Below are 26,124 nucleotides of genomic sequence, written 5' to 3'. Positions count from 1 at the left end.
TTTGGGGGCCCCTAGCATAAAAATTCTCTTTGCATGGTCCACGTCTTTTATCATGATACCCCCAATGTTTGCTTGTCCGGGGCATTTCCACATGCCCTCTGCAGCCTCCTTTCGAACGGTCTAATAACTTTCAATAAGTTTGCTAATTTTATTTATGACTTAAAATGGATTGAAAGAAAATTTCCATCGAAAAGGTCCATCCGTTCGTTATAAAGAAATAAATAAATAAATAAATACCAAAATGAAAATGAAAAATATAATCGAGAATCGATATTTGACTTTTCATTGAACAAAATTGTGAATGGAGAGAAAAAGAGTTATGTACAGTTAGGGAGGGTTGAAACAAATTTATCATTTCTAAATTCCCAGAGACCCAGACTTTTATAGAATTTCCCTGACAGTTTAAAGTATTCCCTGATGAAATTTTAATGTCACTTTTATTTGTAGAAAAATCCGAATGTTATGTCTAAATAGTTTTAGTTTACTACTAAAGAAAAATAACCGAGCTTTAAAGACTATTTTTAGTTTCCCTGACTTTTCCCACTCATTTAAAAAAATCCCTGACTTTCCCCATGGGTTTTTCCCCTGATTTCCATCTAAATAGTTTATTAGTTTACTACTAAAGAAAAAAAACCGAATCTTGAAGACAATTTTTAGTTTCCCTAACTTTTCACAAAACCCCCTGACTTTCCCAGGTAAAATTTTTTCCCTGATTTCCAGATCAGTGAAGATCGGGCTGACGGAGAAAGAAAACCAACAGCGCGCATGCACTGACAATCTAGAAGATAGCGAAGAAAATCGACCATTCTGATTCTCTCTCCGTTGAATTTTCGACAAAATTTTAGCGAAGGCCTTTCTGCCATCTATCCAAGTTATCTTCAACTATGCGAACTTAAAAGGCATATTTAAACTTAAATTAATTAATTTAAAATAAACGCGATTAAGGATAAATAAAACCTAAATTGGTTTAAAGTATTTAATTAAACTTAAATATATAAATACTTGTATATACGCTAGAAATTTAATCTATACCGTTTTGTTGTTATTATTGTTAATTAATTTAAAATTAGAATAACTAGAGATTAATCAACATTACCCCGTTTAAATTCTTAATTAAAACTTAAATGGATTGATGTAAACACTCGGAATAAGACAAAAAAATAAATATAGAAACACAAAGAGTACTAAATCGGCAAAAACCTCTTCACCGAAACAGGGGCGTTTTAACCAAGTTGCTAAAAAGTCGTACACGTGTAATTCATTTAACTATTTTTAACTATATCCGGCCCCAACTAATAAGTCACAAACAAACAAACAATAAAAAAATAACCTTGAATAACTAATAGCTTCAATATTCGTAAACGCATCTTGTAGCTATTTACATCGTTAGACACGGACGGGGTCCTCGCGCGCGCTGTATCCCTTTGAACTATGACCTCCTAATACCGCCCGTGAAGTGACCCCCCATAAAGGAAGTTACAACTGGTAACAAACAAAAAAGGGTCCCAGCTGACACACGACGACGAAATATAAGAAAATAACACTCTTAAAATGATTACGCCAAGTACTTAAACCCTCGTATTTTTACTTGTCCTTTCCAAGATGGCATGCAACCATAAATACTTTTATGGTTTAACAGGACATGAGGAAGGTCCGCGGGTACCGACGACCGTTCGGTAGCATGTCTCAATATATAGGAATGCGTCGCGCGCCACGATCCCTGGCCTCGCGTCATCCAAATTAAAAAAGAAACCCTGGTATGCAGGCAGGGTTGCAGGCAGGGTGTCACGGGATATATTGGGATGGTACGTGTGAGGGAAACCCCGAGCTAGGGCGGGATACGAGGACCGAAATATGATTGAATGATTGCATTTCAAACTAACTAAAAAAAGGTCTTAGCTGCATGCAGCCAGCACCCCGATCCGATACACGTGCCAAAAACGAATATTGAGTAGTTTGAAAAATATTTTGGGCTATGAACCTTCACGTAAAGGCCCACTGAAACGTATTGATACACGTGGAAAAATTTACAATTGACTCCTGAAGAATACGTTCTCTTTTAGTTACAATGAATGACCATTGGCCACGCGTTGCGTTCAACCGACACAGCAACTGCATTTGTACGCTTAATCTTTATAAAGCTATTTATTATTTTGGACCCCTAAGTCTATGAGGGTCTCATCTAGTCTGGCATGATCACAGATTCTACGTCGCAATTTGCGAAATTCTTATTAAGTCATTTGCTTTAAACCTTTCAACAATGGTGTACCGACCCTGAAGCTACGATGGTCTCATCTAAAACCGTCCGATATCATGCTCTATTACTGTGTTTTAATACTGAAGCAACAATCAAAATGGTGTCTCTTCTAACAGAGTTTCTTTAAAGGAAGATATAATTTTGCCACAAATTCCTTGATTTTCCTTGCAGGTATTCAAAGCTCCTTTTTTCCCTAACACTTAACGAACAATATAGGTATATCATGTGAACCAACCATAATCCTAGATAAAAAATCTAGTTGGGTATGTGTGTAGAAAATTCCTTTTAGATTGAGTTTATTTCTACACAAATCCGCGCTTATATTGAATTCGGTCGCCATGACAACCGGCATCCTACACTAAACTTTACCGGGAGTTTTAGCCGTCGAATAGCCGCCAGGAATTTGTCGTATTTCGCTTGTTCTGGCGCCTTACAATTACCGCACTTTTTTTTAGTACGGGCGAAATTCTTTAACCTTTTTGGAGGAAAAAAAGAAAGAATTTCCCAACAACTAAATTAAATTTTTGGGTAAATCTAGGCCTACAAACTAACGTTAATAAAGATCAAGGAAAAACTTTACGGTTTAGCTCATAGCACATTCAAAATACAGTTTTTCCAATAAATATAATTTCTTGGAGGTTAATTATATGATAATTAATTACATTTAAGTCGCGGCGGAAACTACTTTAATCAATATTTTCAAGGCCATAAAAACCACCCGACCAGTTCCTTCTTCCTAGCCACCAAATACCATATAATATCCAAAAATATAACCTAACCTAAACTAACCTATAATATGAGAATAAATGATATTTATTGAAAAAAAAAACTGTATTTTGAATGTAAAGTTTAGCCAAGATGAAATCCAGCAATATACCTCACCATGAGGCCGATCCATTTATTTATTTACTAAGTCCTGACAATTGATTAATAATAACAATTAATTATTTGTATACCAAACAAGTAGGTAACGTTTCTGATTGGACGCCTTTAAAGAAGATATCTCAATAGGCATGTGAGATATATAATTTACAGCATATAAATAACACTAATTTCGCGCTATCATAACACTTCTAAAAAAAAAACAAATAATTTGAATATCTTAATAACACGTATTCATTTTGGTCATGCGCGGTTAAATAAAGCTATTGTTTAACCCTAAATTATATAATTATAGCAATTTGAAAATAAAATAAAAAATATAGTACAACGAAAATATGGGTTATTTTCCTTGTAAATTTAACTAAGACAACTTAAATATAATCAAAAAAGAAACGTAGTAGCAAGCGGCTCTAGCTGCGAAGTTGTTTGTTATAACGCCCTTTGCTTGTATCCCAATTGATAAGAACTCGAAACATGACGCCCTAAACGAGTTACTTTTATAATATAACAGAATATAAAAGAAATGAATTACGAACGAGTAATTATGATGAATACAAATGGCTGGAGATAGTTATTGGGTACACCTTTATAACAGCTACCCGAAAACTTAATTAAAATAATAATTCGTTTAACTAATACTACTTAAACTCCTAATTTCTTCAGATGAATATTATAGTTAACACCCCTTTAAGCACAGACATAAACGTATTAAATAATTAAATACCTAATTAGCACGCGTTAAAATCAATAAAGATTGCAATTATGGATAATTTATTTTTTTCCCATAACCCTTTCGAGTTTCTATCCACAGCAAAACAAATGAACGAACTAATAATAATAACAATAACTTATTTACCGCAATAATAATTGGAAACAAATTTATACAATATAATGGACTTACTGGAGTTTTAAATTTAATACGCGGACCCGGATTCAAAAGCTTTTTGAAATACCCGACGATGAAGCTATATAGCTAGCTATACTTGTTCTATAGCTCAGCATGCAACAATCCATTAAGGTTTTGATACAAAGGCTTTCGTGTCATTGGACATTAAGAGATACGTGCTAAAAAGGATGGTCCCGGCGTTATCCAAGATGATGCCGTTTGATTACGAAGATCTCTTACTATACGAGTGCGGGCGAGCTATAGGTCATTTAATCCAGCACCAGCAGCTCGCCAATGACGCGTTTTTATGGTAGCAGGGCCTTGTCAAGCGTGTTCAAAACGCCATATCGTGACCAGTTCCGTGTGATTGTCGCGATGGAGGGCCAGCCAGCTACCATAGATAATAATGGACATGGCGCGGCAACAACTAGCAGCTAGTGGCTCGCTACTGGACCATTAAAATCCATTTCTACCAAGTTATCTTCATATTTTTTTATATACATAATAGTAAAAACGTGCAAAGAGACATTTCTAATTGGCCCATGCAGCCAAGGGAACTCGACGTTACGTAGAGTAACAAAGTAACAATTATAATGTCTTGGAGACCCGCTAAAACTCGGGTGCCAAAAAGGCGGACGGGAAACTTGGAAAAAAACACTACTATACCAATTGTCGGGCGGAATTTCTTTCAGGGCGGATTTTTTTTTCGGTAAACCAGAATAATTTCTTTTTTCCCCAAAACAAAATAATAAAAAAAAATGTCCACGGTTTTATCATGCACGTCGTTGACGTTTCCGTTTGGGTCCCTCGCTTGCTTCTCTATTTGTAGGTGGGACCAACCAGAACTGAACTCGGGGGCCCCTTATACAGCTCTTTTAGACGTTCTTAGTCCGAAAGTATGGGTGGGACGTAGGCGATTGCTAACTGTCCAATTGACGCGTATCCCTTTTGACAGATATGTCAGATATAAACATCATTAATCATATTTGTTGTCAGGAAATAGTACGTCATGGAAGAATATATAAACAGGGTGGTTTAGCTATTAGAGTATAGTTTTATCCTACTACATCTACCATGGTTTCCAACTATTTTCCATGACTTGAAAATTAACACGTCATAACGTTTAAACTATTAGTACATAAACCCAATGATTAAATGGCTATTGCCTATCATAGGCGCTTATATTAGGAGTAAAACTACTAAACTGTAGGAAGATATACCCATAAATAGTAGCTAACAAACCCAATGATTAAATGACTACTGTCCATCATAGTCGCGTATATTAGGAGGAAAACTACTAGACTGTAGGAGGATATACCCGTAAGCATAGCAGCTAAGATGTCTTATATGTTACATTACTTTAGCTGTCAAATTCGTTTGCACTAATAAATTAGCAACCTAATCATTAAATGACTATTGGCCATCATATCAGCCTATATTAGGAGGAAAACTACTACACTACAGGAGAATATACCTACACTAGTAGTAGTATAAACCTTATTAAACTATATTACGTTATGACTATAGTTATCAAATTCGTTTGAACGAATAACTTAATAACGCAGCTTTTTTCAATAACAAAGCTGCACGTTACATCTCAAATTGCATTAAATTTTACAATTAATTAAATATTCGAGTTGATAATTCTAAAACCCTTAACGGCTTTTGAATTTTCATTTCCCCGTATTTCTAGGCGTAAAAAGCGGCGGTCGACGCGAGATTTTAAAAGAACGGAAGCCGAGATCGCACCGTTCAACCTGAGGCAAAATCATTCATATCACGTATGTCTCTAAATACCTTTTTAATATATATATATATTTTTTATATACATATATATAAATGATCAACAATGATACAATCGAAACGAGGTAAGAATATATATTGCCAATAATTTTCAATGACTCATGTTTATTCATGACAGCGCGTCACTCAAAAGTGGTCGGCGGCCGCAATTTCGCTCAATTTCCCCTAATTGATAGCTAACGAACTATATATCCGTTAATTATCTTTAATTCCGGCTAATTTAAATTATTTGTAACAAAACAATTGATTCTCATTATTTAACGTTTACAAGAAATTCGAAGAGAAGGTGACCCGAGTGTAATTAGAATTTGCCATTTTACATAAAGTCACTAGGTGCATGTTTTCGTCCGCTTACTATCCTAAGTTCCTAACTAAACCTGCATATCAAATCCTTAATCAGTCAACTAGCTTCTTAATTAAATACTCTTAATTAATTTGTTACTAACTATACACGGATAGCTAGTCTATTCTTCGAAACAACAGGATCATGTGAAAATACGCGTGGGATTGCAGCGCAATTGGCAAGAAACAGTCTCAAGGTGAAACTAAGTCGATTAAGAACCTCTATAAACTTTATAATAAAAAATAATAATTAAGGCTTCGAACTAATTGGCAATTAACTCCACATGTGGCAACTACAAGAAAGGCTTAAACGTTTTTCTCAAAAAAGTAAAAACTCTAGTATCCCGCATGCAGAATTCTTTTAGACCCAAAATTTTTAACTCAAGGTGAAGAAAACCTCAATAAACTTTGCATACATAAAAAGTATATATTAAAAATCTTTGTACGCTGTTATATTTGCATGGAGCCAACCGCATAATAAAAGAAAATTCGGCATTAACCGTAAACCCTGGGGCGTAATTATTTAAATTCAAAATTAGTCGAAATTAAAGAGCGTATCATATCAAATCGTATTATTATTAGCGGCTAAGTACTTAAAAAAAAGGCCTTTGCTCGATTGAAGGCATTGTCGCCCGAAGGTATAATGTGGTTACTGAATTTTGGGGTATATATGTATGAGCAATTGCTTAGTTTGGTAGGGGCCATGCATGCACCGCGTGCCCTCGCTAAGTTCCTTCGTCAATGTATTTATATAATAGTTAATCAAGTTACGCCCCCTAAATAAAACGGACCGTTGACTTTTTCAACATCTTTAACGAGAAATATACTTAAATAGCGGATGTTAGTGGTTGTTACTAAGGGATCAAGTATTATATAGTTTTAATAATAATCGTATGGGTGGTGTGTGCAGGTTTTTCACACAGGCGCTAAATGCTTCGCCCCCCTTGCTATAACGGTTCCCTAATTCGCGTCACAAGAAAAAACCCAACCCGAGACGGCTACTGAATATCTAATGATATCAGAATCGGCTTATTGATGGATGGATGCATGGATTGAAAGATCTTGTCACACCCATGCATGCATCTATAGATGAACGATGTTCCTATTCAAAAATAATTCAAATTAACGCTGTAGTTATATAATAGAATAATATTTGGATCTTAATCAAGGTAAGTCAATTTAATTTCTATAATTATAATAAGTTGAAGAAAGATGTTGGGGTAGAAAATTAAATCAGCTATGCTGGGGTATAGGTGCACGGTTGCAATCAAGGTTTCATATTAAAATTTCCCAAACATTTTCCTAAACGAATTTGAGTGTAATTTTGCATACATATAAATGTTAAGTTCCAATTAAGTCAATTTAATTTGTAATTACAAGTTGGGAAAACCAAAATATTACCTCTCCGAGTCAAGACGACTACTTACAAACTTATTTACCCAGATATGGAAATGTTTCTTAAGTTAAAATTTATGAAATATTAAAGCAGTATACAAAGCATAGCAAATTTACTGTAAATCAGACGACATTTTACATCCAATAATGATATACTTGTACACATTAAAATCATCCGATGGGGGAAAAACGGGTCATCGGCGTTTTATAAATGACGCTAGCGCAATAAAGCGTGCAAGGTACCAAGGCTTAACAAAAATTGTAGGATAACATATTTATAGAGATAGATAACAACTTTTATAATTAAAATTAGAAACTAACATATCTCTTAAAATTCTCGCGTGATCAACTGGTTTCACGCCAATTCGCCTTATGTTTAATCAGCGCCACCTAAGGTGTAGCGGCGACTTTGGGAACTTGAAAAAATCGCGACCAATCAGAGGACGCTGTTTGTCCGACTATTTTTTTTATTGGGGATATTTGGAGAAAAAAATGTTTAGACGAGTGTGATGTAGATTTTAACCATTTTCGGCAACTAAAACGGCTGATTCTCGTTAAAACGGTTAGAAAACTGGCAAATCGTGTTATTCTCGAAGATATATAAGCGTTTAAAACAAGTAAGACAACTTTTTATTCGTTTTATACCCGTTAAATCCATCAAATCGCGTTAAGCCTTGGCTATTTCTTGCAGCATTTTCCATTGATTGACGTCGTTTTCACTGTCCAAGATTTACTTTTCGAGAAATTTAACATTTTCTGTGAATTTACTTAGATCGAACTGTTTTGTTTTTGCGTTAAATACGTCCTAAGCTTCATATTGTTCATAAAATCTTCATGATGGCTTTGCCAAAACGAAAGCTGGCTGACGTTGTGTCAGCGAAAGTGAAGAAAAAACCGTGTGCGTTTACAACTGCAAGTACTTTGGGAGATGATTCTCCTAGGTTGTATTGCCTGTGCCAGCAACCAAAAGACAACTCCAAAAAGATGGTGCAATGCTCATTGTGCGTAGAATGGTACCATCTAACTTGCGTGAATTTGGATGAAGACAGCCTGGACTTAATAGATGATTATATGTGTAAAGCATGCATCGACGTAATGGTTGTAAACCCAAACATGTCAAAAGAAGGTGAATGAAGTTGCTGATATTCATTATGGCCACCAGCCTTTTTGAAAATAAACCAAATTTGTTATTTCATAAAAAGGACTCCTTCGTTTACAAGGAAGAGTTACCCCAAAGGAAGGATGGGGTGAAAACGTATTTCTAACAGATTTGTCAGATGGGATTGCCGAAAGTCACTCAAAGACAAAGCGTGAGAAACAGGAAGGATTCATGCTTTTTAGGGAGGAGAAGATTTTAGGTATTCAAAGCAACAGAAAAGGTATGTCACATTATGACATTTTGATTGATTGAGATTAATTAGAGTTGAACCGGTGCTCTAGGAAATGTCATTTTCATAAGAGCTACATGTGACGCGGATAGAAGACCCAAAACCTACAACATGTTTGCCTGTTTCAATATCGCCAAAGAACCAAATCAATTAAAATGGATAGCATGCTCTTGCCCTGCGGGAAATGACGGTGATTGTAAACATTCGATAGCACTTTTATATCAACTCATTGACATCGTAAGAATAAAAGCTGAAACCTTGCCGCTACGTGGGACGTGCACCAGCAGGCTTCAAATGTGGCATGTCAAGAAACCAAAAACAGACGAGCCGTTTCTTCTTAGTGATTTGGAAATTGTTAAACACGACCCAGCCAAACCAAGGAAAGCTCTTTTAGGGTGCGCGGTTCGTACGTTTAATGTGTTGCCACCGGGGTCTCAACCGATATCTAAAGAAAAATTGGAAAATTTCGTTAAACTCTTTGACAAAATGGACATAAGTATGCCAGTCATCGGTACAATAAAATCGAACGAGTGTATTCCAGTCCAACCTAAAATACACCAAAATACATTTTTGATCGACAAGTTGTGGGAATGGGTAGCTAAAACTCCAACGAGGGAAAGGAATGAAAATTTTCTGAACATTTCTGATAATGAAATTAAGGTATTGAAAAGTATCCAAGTAGATTTAGCTGGATCAAAATATACTGAGGTTAAAACTCGCTTACAAAGCCGCTCACATTATTGGCATAAGCAGAGGAGTCATCGGCTCACGGCATCCATGTTTGGAACTTTTGTAAAAATGCGAGATGAGACTGATCCAGTAAAAACATTTCAACAAAAGAGGAATTTTGTTACAGCGAAATCATTGGATCATGGGTTGAAATACGAGCCGGCAGCTTTCTCGTTATTCACACAGAACATCAAGACCCAAAGCCACACTTCTGTTGGATTAATTGTCAACCCGCAGTTTTGTTTTCTCGGAGCTAGCCCTGATCGCCTTGTATTGATTGAAGATCAACTATACCTAGTAGAAATAAAGTGCCCGTACGCTATTTTTAAGAATAAGGAAACTATTAGGACAAAAGCTGCCTCTGGTAATTTTTATCTCTTTGTGGATGAAGAAACTGAAGAACTTGAGCTTAAGAAAAATTCGGATGTGTACCATCAAATTCAGGGACAGCTTCTAGTTTGCAATATGCCTGTGTGTTTTTTGGTGGTATTTGTACCACCTGGTGACATTGAAATTTTGATGATAATGAAAAATAACAATTTCACCAACGGCAGCTTACTTCCCAAACTTTCTACTAAATATTACATGCATCTCTTACCATCCTTTGCCAAGGAAATGTTTGAAAAACCAACTGAGTAAGAACGTAACTGAAAATTTGGTGTATCATCCTAACCATTTGTTTTAAAAAATAAAATCTTTATGTCTAAATGATAACGGCAGTAGGCAATGGGACCTGCCAAAACAAAACTCCCAATGAGTAACGATCAGGCTGGGAAATAGCACACTTCCTCTGGTCCAAAACCAGTTTATTAATTGCTTGGACTAGTTTTTTAATTCAAAAAGTGGGGATTACTGGTCCTCGGGACCAGTTTATTAATTGCAAATCTATTGGAGCACAAAGGCTGGGACCAGTCCGGAGACCAGTTAATTATTTCGGGGACTAGAGGGGTCACTGGTCCCAAGGACTAGTTTAAAAAATATCCTTATTTCCCAGCCTGGTAACGATGTGGTGTTTCTCGTGTCACATCTTTTTGTAAGCCTTACGAATGAGCCCGTTTTTATTAAAACCTCTCCAAAAACATAATAATAATAATAATAATAATAATAAAAAGCTTTTATTAGGATATACCTTTAAGTCTGAACTTATTTACAAAGGTGTCCTGTAGTTTAAATTATTTTACACTTCATTATGTATATTCATTTAAAATTATTTTACACTCCAATATTTATAATCATTTAAAATTATTTTTCACTTTAGAAATTTTAAAATTAATTATCTTTAAACCATATCTTGTTTTATGTATTGGTTAAGCCTGTTTTTAAAAACATTTATAGACTTTTCTGTTTTGATGTCCATCGGTAGATAGCACAATCTACTTTTAATCCAATTTTTGAACCAGCTTACCGGTGAAATTTGACAAATGGCAACATACTACATATATTTTCTCGAGCATAGGTGTTAAAGTCAATGGAATTTCTCCTTTCAAAATTTTAAATTCTTTAACCCGACCAATAGCTCTTTCTATGTGTATTCTGGCAAAAGCAATCTTGCGTGTTTCGGAGAGTTGTGATGCGGTGAACTGGTCACGACCTTGAAGAAATTCAGGAATGTATAGCTTCAGTTTCTTCAAAGCAAGTTCTTTAGCGATATCAAAACCCCGGTCAGCCATGATACCGTCACCTTCTTCCAACATGTCCAAAAGGCCACAATGAAGAATAAGTTTTTTATCAGATGTTCTTCCACAGTATAGGTTTGAACAATAAGTTAAGTGTCCTGATCCAGCCATTCCAACAAGCGCTTTGACCGTGTTGCAATGCTTATAAGCGCTGAAGGTTTCTCGTTGAGCTTCTGACGCAGATGGTTTTTCAAGTTTAAACTCTGTACAGTCTACGATGATCCGTAAATCTGGATAACGTTTTTTTATTTTGGCCGAGGTCAACTCGAGAGCCCTTTCCAATGAAGCAAAAACTGGTAGGTGAAGGCAACGTTCGTAAAGAAACAACACCCACGTGTTAATTATTCGTGAAACATGCCCTTGCGACAAATTATACAGATCAGCTAAAAACTGTTCCTGGGTTCCCAATCTTAATCGAACCAGTGTCAAGAAAAACTCCTCTATTGGGTTTAATTTTCTAGGACGGCCGGGCTTGACAACTTCATGAAAGTCTTTATCGGTGTTATCTCTTATTTGGTTCGTTTCCTGACCAACATAGTTTAATTTTGCGCATTCTGGTAACAGAAGTTGATAAAACGCCCAAAAAACTTCATATGAAGGGAAGCCTGTATAAAATCTAATAGCAGTATCATTGCTAACAAATCTAGTCACAGTAAATTTTTCTTTGGCACGCAAGGATAGTAATTCTAATTGTTTTCTCACAAGTTGTACTTTGCCAGGGGTATTAGGAGTGTATGTAGATTTCAAAGAAATTCCGCTGCTAGGTAACGACAAAGATTGGCTTGACTGCACCGAGGCAATACTGCTTCTCTGAGACTCAGATTCGAGCTCATCAGCATCGTGAAGGCATATAATATTAGGTAATGGGTTTTCTGGGTCGGGATCTTGCAACTCCACCTTCTTAATATCACCGCCATTTGATTCCTCAAGCTCTTCCAGATCAAAAGACAAAGCTCCCATTTCTTCCAAAATTTCAGTTCTTTGTTCAGGGCTCAAACGACAGAAAGGCTGTTTCGGAACGTGTTCATCAGTTTCAACCATTACGTTAGTATTCCGAAATACAGACGGACACGACTGAGGTTTTAAGCGTTTAGGCTTTGGTTTAGCGGTGGGGAAATAATCTGATTCTATGAAATGTTTCGAACAAACTCGGGCGCTATACAGGTCGGTGGGCAACGGTCCTAGTGCGTTAGTTATGGCATCAATCCATTTTTGTTTCATTGTGGCGTCTTTTGGGAAAAAATGGTAAGAAAGGGATTTCAAACTGTTGTTGCAGCATTTTAAGAAACAACGGTTCTTTGATGCCATGTTTCTTTAAGTAAAATGTTAAATTTCTCGAAAAGTAAATCTTGGACAGTGAAAACGACGTCAATCAATGGAAAATGCTGCAAGAAATAGCCAAGGCTTAACGCGATTTGATGGATTTAACGGGTATAAAACGAATAAAAAGTTGTCTTACTTGTTTTAAACGCTTATATATCTTCGAGAATAACACGATTTGCCAGTTTTCTAACCGTTTTAACGAGAATCAGCCGTTTTAGTTGCCGAAAATGGTTAAAATCTACATCACACTCGTCTAAACATTTTTTTCTCCAAATATCCCCAATAAAAAAAATAGTCGGACAAACAGCGTCCTCTGATTGGTCGCGATTTTTTCAAGTTCCCAAAGTCGCCGCTACACCTTAGGTGGCGCTGATTAAACATAAGGCGAATTAAATAGCTATAGTCCCATAGAGCTATTTGTATTAATTCCTCCATGGTTTTTTCGCCAAGCTGAGAACTACGCGTTTTACGTCACGTTATCAAAAAAGCAGACTAATTTCTTTGAAGACCGCGCTAGCTCAGCGCTAAGCACCGTGACGTCAAAATTCAAAAACAAAATCCCTGGGCCGCGTTCAGCAACGCGAGGCTCTGCTGAACGCGACCCAGATTTCCACCATGATTATAAATCTAAGCCTAATTATTTAAAAGTGTATTTAACTTTCGGCTCACTCTGAACCGTTAATGTCTCTGCATACAGAAACGAAAACCAAACCCAAACTTTTACTTTTTGGTTCACTAGGCCTATTGACAAATAAGAGGTCATTTGACCAACATAGCAGCGTTATGCTTGTATTCACTATGATTTTAGAAAGGATTATGCTATAAACAGATGTAGTATAGCTTAAGTAATATATAAACATCCATTTTAAATAATAATATTAAAAAAAATCTTTGGAATATCAAAATGAAATAGAGCTTTAAAGCTACAAAAGTACTAAATGCATCATAATTACGAAAAATATTTCCACATATTCAGTTTATATTAAGGATAAAGGGAATATTATGGTTGTGTTGGATTTCTTTACACATCAAAACAAAACGAACTTCTAACGCAGCGCACTACTGTAACAACGGACGGACACATACAGACAAAAACATAGACTGCTTTTAACTCTTTCCGTATTAATTTTGAATTGAGAAACAAGATTATCTTAAATATTAAAATAAATATAATTAATATTTAATATTTTCTTCGTTAGTTATTCGCCTTATTGAACGTTACATCGTTTTAAAAAAGAACAATTAAACATTCTTGAGAGACTTGACTAATATTGGCGTTTGAAATGAAGCATACGCCGGTTGCTTCGCCTTACTAAAATAGGTAGTATATAAGGGTTTCGAATCGCAGCCATGGATAAGAACAGCGCAATTGCGTGAACCTTTGGTGGAAGCCCCACCTTAGGGAGGCCGGACGTTTCTCGTAACCCTGGCCGATCGCCGCGTATGTCTTAACCTTAACGATGATGATGGAGTAGAAGCCAGGTGTGCAGACTGGTGTCCATGTGGGATGGACAAAAACAATGACCAGAAGATGGTGGTGTGTAGAAACCAATGTGTACAGACTGGTGTCCATGTGGGATGGACAAAAACAAAGACCCGAAGATGGTGGTGTTAGAAGCCAGGTGTACAGACTGGTGTCCATGTGGGATGGACAAAGAGCAGATGACGGTGGTGATTAGAAGCCAGTGTGGACAGACTGGTGTCCATGTGGGATGGACAAAGACCACAAGAGGGTGGGGATTAGAAGCCAGTGTGTACAGACTGGTGTCCATGTGGGATGGACAAAGAGCAGCAGATGATTGTGATTAGAAGCCAGTGTGTACAGACTGGTGTCCATGTGGGATGGACAAAGACCAGAGGCTGGTGATGTTTGACAGGCAATGGAGTAATAGCCTGTAAGTGTAATACAATTTTCGAAATTTCCGGAAATTGAGAACACGTTTGCTCCGATTTGCAAACTGCGAACGCGGTCACGTGGGTGTAACAACAGACAGACACACACACACACACCCACACACACACACACACACACACACACACACACACAGACACGTCGAAATTAGAACCTCTCCGTGACATACGTCACTCGGAGAGGTAAAAATTAGTTGAAGAAAGATGTTGGGGTAGAAAATTAAATCAGCTATGATGGGGTATAGGTGCACGGTTGCAATCAAGGTTTCATATTCAAATTTCCCAAACATTTTCCTAAACAAAATTTGAATCTAATTTTGCATTCCTCTAAAAGTTAAGTTCAATTAAATCAATTTAATTTCTCATTATAATAAATTGAAGAAAGATTTTGGGGTCGAAAATACGAAGATTTATCAGCGATGGGGGCGCAAGGTTGGCAAAAAGTTTCATATTCAAATTTCCCAACCTTTTCCTAAACTATTTCGAGTTTTATTTTTCATACCTCTAAAGATAGCTACAAAAATAATTAACGAAACTTAAATTAGTCTAGGTTTGTAAATTCCGCTATATCCGTTCATTTTGTAGGGGGACCAACCACAGCTACAGTGCAGATAAGCGCGTGCAACCTTACCATGCAATCTCGCGTATATACTATTTCCGAAAACGAAAACGCATTTCAACTTCTTTATATTTTACTGAAAATTATATACCCTATATATATACCCATAGACGTTTTTTCTCATGGTTATCTAGGTATATTCCAATCGTAAAATGCCCCAATTTCCCTGAAAGCTCAAGACGGGATCATTTTGAAGGCAGTATCAATTGCAATGGCAATCGCGAGTGGGTTACACCGCGAGTTCCTAGCTATAGGACTCCACCTTTCACAGCCCCTAAAACCTATATATAAAGTATCTCGTTCTCATCAGCCATACAGGTAAAACTTTCTATATACCTAAGATATACCATTATTTTTCTTTTAAAAATTGCTACATACAGTATATACCTTTCCTCGAGGGATTCGGTACTATTTTAAAACAATCTTATTGAAAGCTAAGAAAATCTAGAAGTATAAAGTCTATTTCAACTCGTACAGCGTTTGTACGTATCCCCTCGAATTCGTGATATCTCCGAGAGTATATCATTTTTAAGAGGGACAAACTCATTATAAGCCCGTTTGTGGTCACGTTGAAACCCCTAATTTCGGCCGGCTAAAAAGTATTTTCTTGAAATTCAAGATGTATATACCGCCGCCGCGTCTCTTTTCTCTTATTGGTTGTTTAGGAGCCCGATCCGCGTTCAAAGGTCACGTTGGGCCCCTTTAATCGAGACTGAGATAGACGCCACAACCATCACGACAAGAAAAAGAAAGAGATCGTAAACTGAAGTAAATCCATGCATTTCCCCGAGTTTTCCAGGTTTTTCCAAATATTTACCCGAGTTTTCAGGCTTTTTCCCATATACATTTCCTCGAGTTTTCCAGGCTTTTTCCCATATACATTTCCTCGAGTTTTCCAGGCTTTTTCCCATATATATTTCCCTAGTTTACCAGGCTTTCTCCCATATACAGGGTGTTTGTGAAAGGTCCATCAATAATGAAAGGGCGTATTTATTGGGCCATTTTGAGTCGAAAATGTTCTATGACATTTTTCCGTTCGGGCCACTGTTTTCAAGTTATGATTGGAGTAATTTACGGATGACCCCTTAAATTTAATTAAGAAATTGAAAGACAGCGCTAATTTAATGAAGGGGTCATCCCTAAAATATTCAAATCATAACTCGAAAACCGTGGCTCGGACGGCAAAATGTCATAGAACATTTTCGACTCAAAATGGCCCAATAAATACGCCCTTTCATTATTGATGGACTTTTCACAAACACCCTGTATATTTCCCCTAGTTTTCCAGGCTTTTTCCCATATATATTTCCCCTAGTTTTCCAGGCTTTTTCCCATATACATTTCCTCGAGTTTTCCAGGTTTTTTTCCATATATATTTCCCCTAGTTTTCCAGGTTTTTCCCCATATATATTTCCCCTAGTTTTCCAGGTTTTTTTCCATATATATTTCCCCTAGTTTTCCAGGTTTTTCCCCATATATATTTCCCCTAGTTTTCCAGGTTTTTCTCCATATATATTTCCCCTAGTTTTCCAGGTTTTTCCCCATATATATTTGCTCTATTTTTCCAGGTTTTTTCCCATAAATTTAGTAATAACAACGGCAGTTGTTTTTTTATAGTTGAGGCAACCCCATCAGAGCAAACTCACTCAAACTACACAAAATCCCCTGATGTCCCGAACGTCAAACATAATTTCCCCGTACTTCAATCTTACGAGCTTCTTTAAGGTACGTTTTTAAACCGCAAAACGTTAATACACGTTGTAAAAAGTATATACATGCACGGCTGTCGATTATAATATAGGCATAGTTTGTTATATACGAAGCTACACAGGGGTATATATATATATCGGTGACATCCGCTTTCTAGGATAGGAATACGAGAATTTTTTCCATCCAAATTGCCTATCAATTTGGATGAGAAAATAAGGACCTGTCTAAATGATGGCGCACCACAGCGGCCGCTTTTCTGATACAGACTCTTGGTAACGCGCTCTGCATGCTCAGTTTCAACTTTTTTAAAAAGACAAGATTCGCATTTTAAATATAACCCTTGCCATTTTAAAATAACTCACTATTTCAGAGCTAAAGGGGGAAAATGGGAGATAGATAATCAAGAAACTTTCAAACCATTTTTTAGAATTAGAAATATTTTAGAAGCTATTTAAAAATTCCCGTAAGTAAAGTAAGTCTTAATCAAAATTAACATTTTCTTTCTTATAAAAACTATATACTAGGCCTATATATTCTAAAACTATCTACTATATATACTAAAACTGTATGGTGAGATAATTCCCTATTAGATTATTTTGATATCAAAATGGGTCGCGTAAACCATACCCGATGGTTTAAAATTTTGTAACTAATATTAGGGATGGACCAAATTATTTTCAAACGAGCTCAATCGGAGAATTAGAATAAAATAGGTTAAAGTATGTAGAAAAATAAGGAGCAAAGATACGAATTTAAATCGCCATAACTCGAGCTCAAATTTTGACAAAATCCTTGATTAATTAAACTAATTAAAGGTTAGTTAAATAACTTATTATATATTTCATTAACTCGGATATCCTATAAGCGTTATACATTAACACTAAACAAATATACGCATAAAGCTAATGGAAAACTTAATTATTAGTAGGAAGGTTAACCAATATAGTCTTTTATATGAAATACAAAAGAAATTCATGCACACACACAAAGCTTGCTCGCAATTTCTATTGAAATAAGCACATTTTGGGGTATGGCGATCAATGATCACAGGCGATTAAAAAAATTGATCGGCGTGCCGGGTTTTTCTTTTTTCTTTTCTTCTCAAGTGGTTGCCATAGTAACAGAAACCCCAACATTTAACTATAAAAACATCTTCTATATTTAACTACAATCGGTGATCCAATAAAGCAAACGAATTTATAACATATACTCATTCCAAATTTATACTATAGAACCGCTAAAGGCGCCTATATATACATCCAGTACGCCTTTTTGGCAAGTATTCCTTTTTTAAAAAGCATAACCCTCTCTGACTGTCACTGACCGTTAAGTAGACTGCAATTCAACTTCGATTTAGGTTGAGTTGAATAAATGAAAATAGACCTATTTTAGACCTTATTTACGAGTGGAATTCATTCATTTCTAATTATCATTTTATAGTTAAACTCTTATATAACTCATGGTTCTACAATTCAGATCTTCCCTTTCAAACTATACTAAATATTTTACGTTAAAATTAAGAATCGGGACTCGAATAATTAGGTTAATTAAGTGAAATAAATTATATACTCTGCAAAATTACTGGAAAATATCAGAATTTTAGTAAACTACCGAGTTTTAAATTAATAATTATACTACAAGTGAAATATTTATGGGAAAAATTCGAGTCAAAATTAGCATATTTTCCTTGAAAAACAATTTTATCGTGGCGGGTCCGAACGGCGCTTGAATAATTTATATTCATTTAAACAGAAACAAAAAGTTGCAGCGCCTGAGAATCCATCCCTTTTACGGTTACGAACTAAAAACTTATAAGCTTTAATAGAAAATTAAATCGGAATGGCCAAAAATTTACATTCAACAAGAGGCTTGGCTTACTTAACCCGCCTATTTATTATACTCATAAATGGGGACCTTATATATAAAGATAAAGTCCATCAATAGAAGTAGTAACCATAGAGGAAATGCCCGATATGGGACCTCAAAAACTGATATATATTTAATTAAGATTACGAGGCTATTTGACAAAGTTAATTATTTGTATATTCTTTAATTTGGCAAGTATGACCAAAAGGCATGATTGATATCAGTAGAGCCATAAGTTTATAAGTGATACGTTCCATAAGTATGACTCTACCTATACTTAATTCGTAATGCTACTGAGAGACTTACATCTCGAGCTAGTTCGAGAACGACGAAAGCGAGAATTGCAACGACTACACTCGGTGGTTAAATTTGCAAGACTTCCATCTTCCTATACTAAGCCAGTGAACTCATGGAACATATCTAATGAACTTATGTTAGAAGACTGATTAGAAGTGGTAATTGGTTGAGTTCCTCAATGTTGGTACACATTTAGTCTGTTCAGAACGTACTATTCGCGCATGCACCCTTAGCTAAAATTTCACCTTTATAATTAACCCCTAATTAAATTTCGCTGTATTGAATTTTAAAAGTGCAATGCAATGCAATGCAACATTATCATACGGGGCTGCTCAAAGACTATCTATAGTGTTTAGTGTCCACATGACAGGTTCATAAAATCCCTTAAAATTAAAATACGAGCAAGCTAGTTCATATCTAATACTTCACGTTACACACTTCCATTTATCATTATTCAAAGAATAGTAGGTGGGGCGATCATAGCGCAATATTGCATATAAATATTATTCGATCCGTATTGGATGAGTTCGAGCAACGCTTGGCTTATTTCAGAAAAAATAAAGGTTTCTAATAATTCCCGGTTCGGCTGCAGCCTGCAGCGTCAAGGTAAAGTTCGTTTAATACCGCCATGCACCACCCACGCCCGATAACGTATGGGAATAAAGAGCTGTTCATTCATTGGATGATAAAAATTGAATCCACTTGCAGAAGCGTAGCGTAATACGCGTGCCATAAAAATAAGGCGGAATTATTTACGCAAATTTAAATATGAAACGATTTATATTGACCAACAATTCCATAAATGCTATATTTTTCCTTAAAAAAATAATATTTTTGAATTAATTTTCAATAAAAATCTTACGGATATGATTCCCGTAAATTGATTTTTCAACGCATATTTAAAATTATTATTATTATAACGAAATTATATACACTCTTTTCTTCTAAACTTTTTACAAAGAAATAAAATAAAAAACTTGACCGTTTTAAAGAGAGGGACAATACTAAGGCGTAATGTTTATTAAATACCTTTTTTTATTTATTTCCTCATCTTACGCAACTATATTTGGGTCGATTAACCTTATTATACTATTGTCCTATAATAAGGCAGAAATTGCCTGAAATTAAAAATTAAAAATTGAAGTTCAAATCATCACGACCCAAATTTAAAGACATCGTCTTTAAATGATTATATCTTTTGTTCTACAGTATATACGATATAATTTAAAGTACAGTGCACGTGCGGGAAAGTGTATACTGTATATATGCGATATATTATTACAGGTAAGTTTAGTTAGTTAATTTTGTGGTTAAAATAAGGCCGCGTTAATAAATAATTTCGAAATCTCTTGAAGAAAATTGAAATAACCTTAGATTTGCAGATATGCCTACTTCATGATCACACCTGGCCTATATCTAGCATTGTTTGAAGCATAGTTTGAATCCTTACAACAGGGTTCGTATGAAATTTTTACATTCAAAATCCCTAACTTTTCCAGGTTATCCCTGATCAAATTTTGGCAATATCCCTGACCATTTTAAGGTATTTACCAGAGCCCACTTCATCAGACCTGTCTCATATTTAGCATTGCTCGAAGCATGGTTTGATATACCAAACGAAATCCCTGACATATCCCTGACTTTTTTAGGAAAATATTTTAAATCCCTGACTTATCCAGGTTCCGTACGAACCCTGGCCTTAACGTTTATTTAAAAAAAACCCCTTAAACTCCGCAAATAATCTCCTACTAATTAAGATGGCACAAAATTTAAATTAAGACAACTTCGTAAATGCATTAAGACACTTAGACAAGACCTAATTAATCTACTACTAATTAAGATGCCACACGATCAAAATCAAAATCAAAATTAAAATTAAGAAAACTTCTTATCTAAAAAGCATTAAGACAGTAAGTACTTAGACGAGATATAAGCCAGTCAGCGTATGGAAACTAAAACTATAGATTTCACGCTGTTAAATATTTGCGTGTCTTTGAGGTAGGTGGGCGATTAATGAAAGTATAATAGGGGCATGGCAAAATTAAACTTACAACAAGTATATACGCTATATATATATACAGAGCCTAGAGCGCGAAGGTGCAACCAGCAAGGCGTTATATAGCTATAGGAAGTTCCAAAAATCCTCCACTGCACTGCACCACCGAACCTTTTTAATCACTCATCCTGACGCGTAACATTTAACGAGATACAACAAGACGATCGAGCCGGGCCGCCCCGCATGCTGGATTGCGTGCAGACCAATCTAACTTAATTTACATGAAAACTACGCCCAAATCGTTAGTTTTATTCACCTGTCATAAAACTCGGTGGTCGCTTAATTCTTCCTATAAACTATTGATAAACTATAACATGAAATAAATATATACAGGGTTGCCACACATTTTTCATTTCAAAATTCCCTGATTTTTCCATGGTTTTCCCTGACCATCTAAAGGCAATTTTCAAACTTACACTAACAGACAAGTAAGAATGCAGTCTATAAAATTATGCTTATTTTATCACAGTTTTTAATTGAAACTACTATTTAGTAGTTAATTAAACTTTATTAGGAACTATCAGTCTAACCAGTTGGTGTAGGCTTATAGGAACTTATCATTGTCCCGTATTTGAGCTGGTGCGCCTATAGCTACACATTTCTCAAGTCGGTATGCAACGGAAATTCCCTGACTTTTCCCTGAATTCTACGACAATTTTAAAATTCCCTGACTTTTTACACCCCTTTTCAAATTCCCTGACTTTTTACACCCTTTTTCAAATTCCCTCACTTTTCCATGTTTTCCAGGTACTGTGGCAACCCTGATATATAAAAATAACAATAATAAAATCATAATCGTTTTAATTTTCAAAAGTTGTACTTTAAAAACTAAATTGAGTTAAACAATGATATTAATCATATTATACTAATAAAGTTATAGTTTAAAACTTTGCAATGTTTACGATAATCGCTTTAAAAATTACCTCTCATAAAAAAATATAAAAATAAAAATTAAATTGTCAATTTTAAAAACAAATTGCTAATACGATCCCATAACTATATGAAACAATATCATACCTATTATTAACCGAGTTATATATTTTAAATTATAAATTACGTTTTTCCCATAAATATATCGTAGTCTTTAAGTCTCTTGGTAAACCCTGCCCGCTCTAAATCAAATTTCTAGCGTAAAGTTACACCTTTCCAAGCACCCAAAGGTGTATATAAATTGGATTATACCCCTAAATAAAATTATAAATTTAATATATAAAAATATAAACATTGTTACGAAGCGCTCAATTTTAAAATTGTGACTCAGAAGTTGTTATACAGCAAGCGGAAGATAGCGTGCGATTATGAAATTAGAAGACAGTACGAAAAGGCGACCTTAAATTGCAACAGACGCAATTGGGGGAATGTATTAAAAATTACATTAAAATTAAAGATAATCGCGGTTGAAATTTCCCAGACGCCCGTTTGCCGCCGCCGCAAATAAAATTTTGGTGAACTTGAGCGCCGGCGAAGCGTCTTTGAAACGAGAACAACGACATTTGTGTATACAAAAAGCTTTACACGCGGCGGCGATATAGTTCACCGTGCACCGAGGAAAATTATTGACCATTCTAATAATTAAGTTACATTTGGATGATTCCCATAACGACTCGCCGCTACCGTGACGAACTTCAAATTCTAACAAATCGACAAATCGTGCACCCATTGTACAAAAAAAATAAAAAACCTTGTAGAAAAATAAATATAATAATAATAATACTTAATTATTTAACAAATATTAAGCACGGACGGTGTAACTATAATTAATTAACGAATCATCTCAGCCTAAACTTAAATTTTAAGAGATTTACTGTATATAGTTTGGAATTATTCGTGCACACCCATGAACAGCGTGAAAAGCATTATATTTCAATAAAATTTTCAAAGTTGCTATAGCTAGCAGCACATGAAAATGATAATACTTGAAGAGTTTTTTTATATAAAGATAAATGGGCAAAATTAACCGAGTGTGAACGGGAATTAAACCTACACCCTATTATTTATCGCTTGCTATATAACAAGACAATACTTGACTATATTGAAAAATTTAAAAGAAAAAGGAAGATAAGGTAAGGGGAAATTCCTTCAGGGTGTTGTTGTTAAAAAGGTATAAATTTCTATTATTTAACGACACCTTGAAATAAAATAAAAAAAATTAAAATGGAGTGGAATTGCCTAATTTAGGCAAATTTACCCAAGAAAATCTCCTGATTGTGTAATAGATAAAACGGTCCTCTCTTTATCGACGCTAAATACTCAAAATTATACATAATCAATTTAAATTTTTAAACTAATCGTGTAAAAACAAAAATTCACAATTTTAACATCGGGATAAAAAACATCGAAGTTTTAGTTTGAACACCAAATTTGAAAATAAAAAAAAAACACCTTCACCCTATCCTAACCCAATAACATATATGACATAAAATACTTGGGTCTTACATAGGCTTACAATTACACCTTTAACTTAAAAACTATGTCCGTAATTTCAACGGCAAGTGAATGCCGGATGACCGCCCATAAAACTGACCAACGGAAATTAATTAAAGTCTAGACGAATTAAAAAAAAAATAAATAAAATAAAAGATTAACTTCCAAGGAAACGATTAAATTGGTCTGAAACAAAACTGAAATTTTTTGGAGTCGAGGTGTTACGACTTCTTTCGAGTTTACCGAGAAAAGGGGGTACACATAAAGGGGTGAATTATCTCTTAATGATATTCGTGCATGTCGAGCGAGAGAGACCATTATAGACCATTTCGACCGAGAATTAGAGCCGTTTTAGAAACGACTTAATAACCGTAATGATCTTTAAAATAAAAGAAGTATTTTTTTGGCTCGGGACGCTAGTTACCTTCAAAAATAGACACGTGGTACAGATGACAAAAATTCAGCTAACAAATTTGAATAGAGAAGTTTGCTATTTGAAGAAAATAAATTCCTTATTCAAAATATCCAGGAGAATTTAAAGACTAATTAAGTTAAGACTAGGTATAAATAAAATTATTTAAAACTTATCAAAGTATTCAGAATTCATAACTGAATGGAGAATCATTTTGCTAAATAAATTTTTCCCTGCAAATTTTTGCCAACGTTCTGGACCAGAAAAACGACCCAATTAAAATTAAGTATTCTAATTTATAAAATTAATTGCAATATATCAAAGAAATCGAAATTCATAAGCGAACAAATTTGGTATGGAGAATTAGTTTTCCAGATATTTTTTTCAATGTTCTAGACTAAAAAAAAAATCACGGAAATTTAAACCCCAATTAAAACAAAGTATTCTAATTAATTACGATACATCGAAATATTCAAAATTCTTAACTCTATCGAAATGGCCCATTTATATATATATATATATTACTCGACTGTTAATATCGTTAAATGGTTTTTAGGTATATGCACGTATATAATGAGTCTCTCTTATATAATAATATAATATATTTTTTTCTGTTGGCCCGGTCTTATTATTTTTGATATTTAATCCGGGGTTGAAATAGCGTCTCGTGATTGGCTGCCTTTTTAAATATATCCCAAGCCGCCTGAGCTCGAATTCCGAGAATCGCCAGTTCTACCTCGAATACCTGGGCGTTTTTAGTAAAAAAAAAAAGGCAATTACGTGACGTCACTATAGAATGTATTGTCGTAAAGACTATATACAGCTCTTTCCCCGTATAATTTATAGCGGCCGCACTAACCAATAGAAGAACGCCTAGACTCCTAACTTCGTCCGCCCTTCACCGGGCTACAAAAATTAAAAATATTTCGCTAAGGGCCTTATAATATCGAACCGTAGCTGACTTTCTCATTGGTCGTTAAAAAAACCTTAAGCGTGACGTCATTTACTAACGTCACGCGCGAGTAACTAAGGGCCGAATATACGAATATATTCTTTTATTTTGTTTCTAAATTAAATGCGAACATTTTTTTATTTAGGATGGTATTTTAAATATGTATTGAAAATAATTAAATACGCATTGTGTTAATTTAATTAAGATTACAGTACTCCTGGCGTTTGAAGTGAGAAACGTGTACGTAATGCGGTATACTCGTACGACAACATCAGACCCCCCCCCCTAAAACAAACAACGCTGTATAACCCCTTTCTAATCAAACAAACACGGTTGCGGTGAGGTTCATGGAATCAATTTCAATAAAATGTAATTTACTGTATCAAAGTGTGTCTAGCAAATATGTAAATTTTGCCTGCCAGGTTGAAAAATATAGAAAAAAAAGGGTTTTCTATTTATTAAGGTTGTTGCAAACAAAATTCGGCTTTGTTTAAATTGTTGGCGAGGGTTGGTTTGTTCGTTTCGTTTCGTTTTAAATATCAAATATATTTTTCTGCTAAATAATCCCTTATAGGCCTAGTTTTCGCTCGAAAAAAGCCCTTTAAATAGCGATTACACTTACATACTTAAAGCATACACACTCGAATACGCACGTCATAAAACCCACGTACGTGTGTCATCATATTTCACCCCGTTACTATATAATTCCTCAAAAAAACAAATAGAACCCCATATTATTTTCACATAATTTTATCTAGTCATAATCCTTCGCTTTGTTTTCTATATGCCTTGGAAACGTCGTTCTTGTAGGTGCAGGGTTCATACAACTTTTGGAAAACAACAAATTTCCCTGAGATTTCCATGAGGTTTTTCCCCATATACTTCCCTGAATTTTCCAGGTTTTTCCCGTATATGGAGTATCCTATGGAGCAAATGTTAACCAAGGAGGAGGAGGGGGGGGGGCAAATAGGACTATTACATAATCAATGGACATCCCCGTATCTCTAGTAGAACCAGAGTTATGAGCCTCCAAAGTTTAGTGTAATGTTAATCCTATGGAGGGTATGTTCGTTTACATTTTGCTTAATTACTCGGCCCCTGTTTGACGCAAATTTAACTAAAAATTCGATAATTTCCCTGAATTTTTTTACCACTTAAAACGACATGATAATTTTGAGTTTAAAAATAATTACCAC

General features: G+C 35.1%; 4 protein-coding genes across 4 annotated transcripts in view; 2 read left to right on the top strand and 2 right to left on the bottom strand.

The window, feature by feature from the left end:
- The window catches only part of LOC149654823 (obg-like ATPase 1), a 152,742-nt gene that overhangs the window by 98,708 nt on the left and 27,910 nt on the right, over positions 1-26,124 (bottom strand). The gene's annotated exons all lie outside the window — the stretch shown is intronic.
- Positions 5,716-26,124, top strand: part of LOC149654822 (acetylcholine receptor subunit alpha-1-B-like) — a 50,651-nt gene continuing 30,242 nt past the window's right edge. Inside the window, exon 1 of the mRNA XM_089846513.1 lies at positions 5,716-5,806. The gene's annotated coding sequence lies outside the window, so the exon portion shown is untranslated. The remainder of the gene's footprint in view (positions 5,807-26,124) is intronic.
- LOC149654825 (uncharacterized) lies at positions 7,929-10,806 on the top strand. Its single transcript, XM_089846481.1, has 4 exons — positions 7,929-8,182; positions 8,257-8,691; positions 8,768-8,944; positions 9,006-10,806. Exons 2-4 carry the CDS (start codon positions 8,400-8,402, stop codon positions 10,319-10,321), a joined length of 1,785 nt encoding a protein of 594 aa, XP_089702607.1. The 5' UTR covers positions 7,929-8,182; positions 8,257-8,399; the 3' UTR covers positions 10,322-10,806.
- Positions 10,781-13,070, bottom strand: LOC149654824 (uncharacterized). The gene is made up of 2 exons (XM_089846482.1): positions 12,818-13,070; positions 10,781-12,743 (listed from the first exon to the last, which is right to left on the bottom strand). The coding sequence occupies exon 2, from the start codon at positions 12,664-12,666 to the stop codon at positions 11,062-11,064; it is 1,605 nt and encodes a 534-aa protein (XP_089702608.1). The 5' UTR covers positions 12,667-12,743; positions 12,818-13,070; the 3' UTR covers positions 10,781-11,061.

This window comes from Phalangium opilio, unplaced genomic scaffold (assembly GCF_054372755.1).
Source record: "Phalangium opilio isolate 3A_F unplaced genomic scaffold, DU_Popi_V2 ptg000079l_1, whole genome shotgun sequence".
Lineage (NCBI taxonomy): Eukaryota > Metazoa > Arthropoda > Arachnida > Opiliones > Phalangiidae > Phalangium > Phalangium opilio.
Note: the sequence above shows the minus strand (reverse complement) of the source record. Positions and strands in the feature narration are given on the sequence as shown.